The following is a 6135-nucleotide window of genomic DNA, read 5'->3' on the forward strand; positions in this document are numbered from 1 at the left end:
TTAGCTGGGCATGGTGGTGCACCTGTAATCCCAGCTACTCGGGAGGCTGAGGTGGGAGAATTGCTTGAACCTGGGAGGCAGAGGCTGCAGTGAACTGAGATCGTGCCATTGCACTCCAGTCTAGGTGACAGAGTAAGACCATGTCTCAAAAAACAAAAAATGTTGTTACAGTTATTTATGTCCCCATCTAAGGTTAGATGGAATCCAAAGTGGCAGGATCTTTAGGGGAGAGGAGGAGAGAAGTGAACTCAAACAAATTTAAAACAAGAGAAAGAATGACCCAGTAAAATTCTCTAATCACTCAAGTCTTGATCAAATTTGGAACCCACTGGCCGTGAAGGCAAGCAGATAATCCATAAAGGACTATAGGCTTAGTTCGCATCTTCTTTTGCATCATTTTCCCCCACTTGGTGGTGCCCTAAGCCCAGTGGCTTAAGGTTATTAGCGCCTAATGTTACCGAAACAGTTCAAATTTGTCAACAATGTTTTGCTTGAAAGAATTAGTGGAATAGTGGAGTCATTTTTTTTTTTTTTTTTTTTCAGACAGGGTCTTGCCCTGTTGCTTAGGCTGGAGTGCAGTGGGTGATCTCGGCTGACTGCAACCTCTACCTCCCAGGCTCAAGCAATCCCCCCACCTCACCCTCCCATGTAGCTGGGACTACAGGGGTACACCACCACGCTTGGCTAATTTTTATATCTGGGGGAGAGATGGGGCTTCACTATGTTGGCCAGGCTGGTCTCAAACTCCTGGGCTTAAGCAATCTGCCCACCTCGGCCTCCCAAAGTGCTAGGACTGCGCCCGGCCTCAGAGTCATTCTTAAACAGTGTTTCTCTAGAATATCATCTCTAAAATGAGGCTATTCCAATTTTGACTGGGATGATCAGCCTACACAATTTTTTCAACAGGTTTATAGAGAATAAAAGGAGACCTTTCCTAACTCATGGCTGATGGCATACTGTAACTTTACTTTAAAAGTTGCTTAGGCTGGCCAGGAGTGGTGGCTCATACCTGTAATCCCAGCACTTTGGGAGGTTGAGGTGAGTGGATCACTTGAGGTTAGAAGTTCAAGACCAGCCTGGGCAACATGGCGAAACCCCATCTCTATTAAAAATACAAAAATTAGCCAGCATGGTGGCGTGTACCTGTAATCCCAGCTACTTGGGAGGCTGAGGCAGGAGAATCACTTGCAGCTGGGAGGTGGAGGTTGCAGTGAGCCAAGATCACACCACTGCCCGCCAGCCTGGGTGAGAGAGTCTTAAAAAAAAAAAAAAAAAAAAAAAGGTTGTTTAGGCCATAGAATCCAAACGTTTCTTGACCTCAAACTGTTTATATTCTGAGTCTTTGAGTCTTTGGAACTAAAAATGTTAGATAAGGAACACTGTAATGGGAGAACACTTATAAGCAAATATAAATTTCTATTTTTTTAACTAAAATATATGATCAAATATCCACAAAAGGCAGAGAAAGGGGTTCCTCCCTGCTGATGAGGACAATGACTTCACTTCCCTTTACCTGACTGAGTATCCAGCATCATGACCACCCACTGCTCAGCTGTCAGCCGTGTGACAGAATTGTCTTTCATGATCCAGGAATCTGGGGCCTCTGCAAACACCACACAACAGAAGGGCTCCACTTGAATCACACAGACATAACCATCCGGGACATCTTTTTGGTACACATTCAGGATTTTTGTAGTGAAATTTACCTTTGGCTTCTCACAGCAGAAGTGGAATGTAGGCAATTTTTCAATGCAGTTTTCGATTTCTTTTTTTAATAAATCAGGATTCACTTTTTCCCACTTACATCCAACCACTTCTTTGCTCTTATCATCCACCCCAATGAGGAGATATCCCCCTTGAGTGTTGGCAAATGCAGAAACATAATGAGGCAGCATTTCTTTAATCCGAGGTATGACCTTTTTGGTGGTGAACCTTTTAAATTCGACATGTGTTGACTCAGTAAAGTTGAGTTTCTCCTTATACATGAGTTTGTCCTTTTTAAAAAATTCTGAGGCCAATATCCTCATATCTTCCTCTTCCTGAATGTATCGATCAAGAACCTGCTGAGGATGCAATTTCTTCACCCTTGGTCTTCCTCTTTGGGCTCTAAAACATTTCTCTCTGAGAAGCTCCAGGGCACTGCTAGCACTCAAGTTGATAGCAGAAGTCACATCTCTCTGATATAAATTGGAGCGCAAGCTGCAAATCCTTAGTGGAAGGCTGAAAACATCTGGGCTCCATGACTTCACAAAAATCAGGAGATTGTGCCCCTGCTGCATGTAGTCAAGGTATTTCTGTGAACCTGAAGGAAGGAGCTTTTGAAAAGAAGTTTCCAAATCCTGTCCCAGCCCATGGCATTGGTAACTATAGGTTTTATCATCAGTCTCTGCTTTGATCACACCACCTCCAGAATTTAACAGTGCACATATAGCCCGGATAATTCTAGAATTCTCAGATCTTTTCAAATAGCTGTTGGTCATCTTCTTCCTGTTTTCTTCCCCAAAAATCACTTTGCCCACATCTACTATTACCTCAGGATAGGGCATTTCAGTATCAGTCTTGAGACTCTCCATTTCAGCAGCCCCTCTGTGCTCCAAACAATAAAAGAACGGAGTTCCTATAATCAGGATAGAAATGTTTCTACATTAATAAGAATTCCAAAGATCACATTATTTCCTTCAAAACTATCAATTACTGGAGATACATTTTAATGTTGGAAATCATCTCTCTATATATGTATATTTGTTGTTGTTGTTTGTTTGTTTTGCGTTTTTTAGGGTTTTTTTGTTTGTTTGTTTGTTTTTGAGACAGGATCTTGCTCTGTTGTGCAGCCTGGAGTGCAGTGGCGCAATAATAGTTCGCTGCAACCTCAACCTCCCAGCTCAAGTGATTCTCCAACTTTAGTCTCCCTAGTAGCTGAGACTACAGACACGTGCCATGCCTGGCTAATTTTTCTTTTTCTTTCTTTCTTTTTTTTTTTTTTTTTTTTGTTTGTTTTGAGAGAGAGATGGAGTCTTGCTATGTTGCAATCCTCCTGCCCTCCTGCCTGGACCTCCCTCCCAAAGTGTTGGGATTACAGATGTGAGCCACCACACCCAACTGGAAATTATCTTTGATACTGCTGTTTTTTAATCATTTTGTCAAATATCCTTAGCCTTGCCAGAATAAGTAGGCATAGATAAAGGTGAATGCTTAATATTTGTCATAATGGAAAAATTAAATTGCTAACATTTTCAGCCGTTTTGCATTTCAAATCAGTAAACACCAACACTGAGCCTGGATGTAAAGGGCATGGTTGGCACAGGAGCCCAGGAAGGTATTAGAGAATATGCAGAAATAGAAGTCGAAGTGAGAAGATGCTCTTATTTATAATTCAAAAGGGGAAAGAAGGAAGGCACTAGAGAACTAAGGAAGTATCATTTTATAGTATATGTACTGTAGAAGATCTTGCTATAAACACAAACATAGGCTGGGTGTGGTAGCTCACAATCTGTAATCTCAGCACTTTGGGAGGTGGATGTGAGAGGATTGCTTTCGGCCAGAAGTTGAGACCAGCATGGACAACATAGCAAGACCCCATCTCTACAAAAGATTTTAAAAACGTTAAACATTAGGCAGGTATAGTGGTGCACACCTGCAGTCCCAGCTACCTAAGGAGGCTGAGGTGGGAGGATCTCTTGAGCCCAGGAGTTTGAGGCTGCAGTGAGCCATGATTGCACAACTGCACTCCAGCCTGGGCGGCAGACTGGGACTCTGTCTAAAAAAATAAAAATAAAAGTAAATAAATAAAATTTGGTATTTTTATGTATTATTTCATGCACTTTGAAAAGCTTTATTTTACTCCTGAAAGAATGTCAGTTGATACCAAATGCAGAAACCTTTTTAACTCTTCACATGTTCTAAATCTTAAAAGTACATTTCTTCATGTATAGTGTGATGTGAGAGCAGCATTTGCCTTCCCTTCTATTAGTTCCGCCCTGTGCTGCAGAAACCTCTAAGACTTGGAAAAGAACACGAGCTTTTGGGGCATGGTCACTAAAATTGTCACCCTTCTTTTGCTTCCTAGACCAGAAAACAGCCACCTAAACTGAAATTTGAGCTCTGAAACAAATATTTTAGAAAAGATCCCCTTACCTTTAGTTAATTGCAAAACAAAATATTTGCTAACTCAACCAAAATTATTCCTCTAGGAGAAGAGAACCCATCTTTCTGCGTGATCTTTGCAAAGCAGGGACCCTGTGGGTGTTGTACGTACTCACCAAGAGGAAGAAAGCAGGCATCCGGCAAGACATGTGCACTCCTCTGACATCAGTTTGTTCTTTGTTGCCTTCTCACTTCCTTCAGGAAAACCAGAGTCGACCTGGGGAATTGTTTTTAGAATGTGAGCCTCTTCTATAGGTACATGTAAATGTAGTATTTTACGGCTCCTTAGGGAAATTTCCCATAACATTCTATTTATATCATAGAATCACAGAAGTATTGGAAAGGACTTTAAAGAGTCTCCAGTCCAACAATCTATCGGATTCTAAAATCTCCTCTATAATATTGCCAACTCCCAACAATTTGCTATGCAAACCTCCAGCAATGAGCAACTTACTACCTATCAAATAGTCCCTCTAGTCCCTCCTGTTCTCTGACATCTGTGTTAGAAATGGTCTCCTTACTTTAAGCTGCAGTTTGTCTCCCCAAAACTTCCACTGATGGGACCCACAAAACAAATCTAATTGATTTTGAACTAGCAGACCCTATGGTCTCGTGACTCCTAAGTCTCATCAATGTTATTTGAATACTGATAACAATTATGATAAATACAACATTCACTGAGATTCTAGCTCCAGATGAATATCCTTTCCACATTTCCCAGAATTTTTTTTCTTTTTTTGAGTCAGAGTTTTGCTCTGTGCCCAGGCTGGAGTACAGTGGCACGATCTCTCCACTTCCCAGGTTCAAGCGAATCTCCTGCCTCAGCCTCCAGAGTAGCTGGGACTACAGGCAAGAGCCACCACTCTTGATAAATTTTTGTATTTTTAGTAGAGATGGGGTCTCACCATGTTGGCCAGGCTGGTCTCGAACTGTTGACCTTGGGTGATCCACCCACCTGAGCCTCCCAAAGTGCGGGGATTACAGGGACGGGCCACCACACCCGGCCTTCCCAGAATTTTTTTACTCATTTTCCTTCACAAATTTTCCCTTAAATACTATTTTACTAATCCCTCATGCCCTTAGATGTAGACTGCACCTAAAATTAGATAAATGAGATTTTTTTAAAGAATTTTTTTTTTTTTTTTTACCTATGCTCTTGTGTTTCCTCTTGCTGCTTCAGTTTCACATCTGGCTGTAGTCTGAATGTTTGCCTCTGTCACAGCCCCTTTTGCCCTTTGATACTAGCCTGGGAGGAGCAGACTCCCCACTTCTTCATAACACTGACATACTGAGGAAGGCCGATAAGGACTCATGAAGAGCCTGTGACAGGGCAGATTAGCAGGCCAGGGTCTGACCTCAGGGAGTGAATGAGGTCGTAATGAGAAAATGAAGGGGTGAAAGGCAAAAGTTAAACTTAGCACTTCTAAGAGACTGAGCTTCATTTCCACATATCATACAAGTACCTTCAGCCCTGGAAAATTTTGTGTGCAAAGCTCTATTTTTATTTTCAATTAAGCTGTCCTGTACATATTCATTGTGGGCAATATTAACCTATTTCATTACCTTCTAAATGGTTTGTTCTATTCTATTTAATTTTATTCTTTTTCCTACTTTTCATCTTTGTTAAACACAAGACCCGGCCTAGAAAAATCCTCATAGATTAGGAGCTGGCTATCCCTGGGTAGGAGGATTAAAGGTAATTTTTCCATTTATTTTTCTTCCCTTCATTATCTTTAACTGATCTGTATTTTTAATGGTTCACAATGAGTATAAATTGTTTTTCATAATTAAAAAACAAATGGTAAAAACCAACAGATGGGCTGGGCGTGGTGGCTCACACCTATAATCCCAGCACTTTGTGGGGCCGAGGTGGGTGGATCACCTGAGGTCAGGAGTTTGAGACCAGCCTGACCAATATAGTGAAACCCTGTCTCTACTAAAAATACAAAAATTAGCCTGGCGTGGTGTTGTGGGCCTGTAATCCCAGCTACT

At 41.5% G+C, this 6135-nt stretch overlaps 1 protein-coding gene across 1 annotated transcript in view; it reads right to left on the reverse strand.

The window, feature by feature from the left end:
• The window catches only part of SLFN14 (schlafen family member 14), an 8223-nt gene extending 5627 nt beyond the window's left edge, over nucleotides 1-2596 (reverse strand). The window contains exon 1 of the mRNA XM_011951845.1: nucleotides 1514-2596. Within this exon, the coding sequence (XP_011807235.1) occupies nucleotides 1514-2573 (1060 nt within the window). The 5' untranslated portion in view covers nucleotides 2574-2596. The remainder of the gene's footprint in view (nucleotides 1-1513) is intronic.
• Nucleotides 2597-6135: the final 3539 nt, after the last annotated feature.

Source organism: Colobus angolensis, unplaced genomic scaffold (assembly GCF_000951035.1).
Source record: "Colobus angolensis palliatus isolate OR3802 unplaced genomic scaffold, Cang.pa_1.0 Scaffold329, whole genome shotgun sequence".
Taxonomy (NCBI): domain Eukaryota; kingdom Metazoa; phylum Chordata; class Mammalia; order Primates; family Cercopithecidae; genus Colobus; species Colobus angolensis.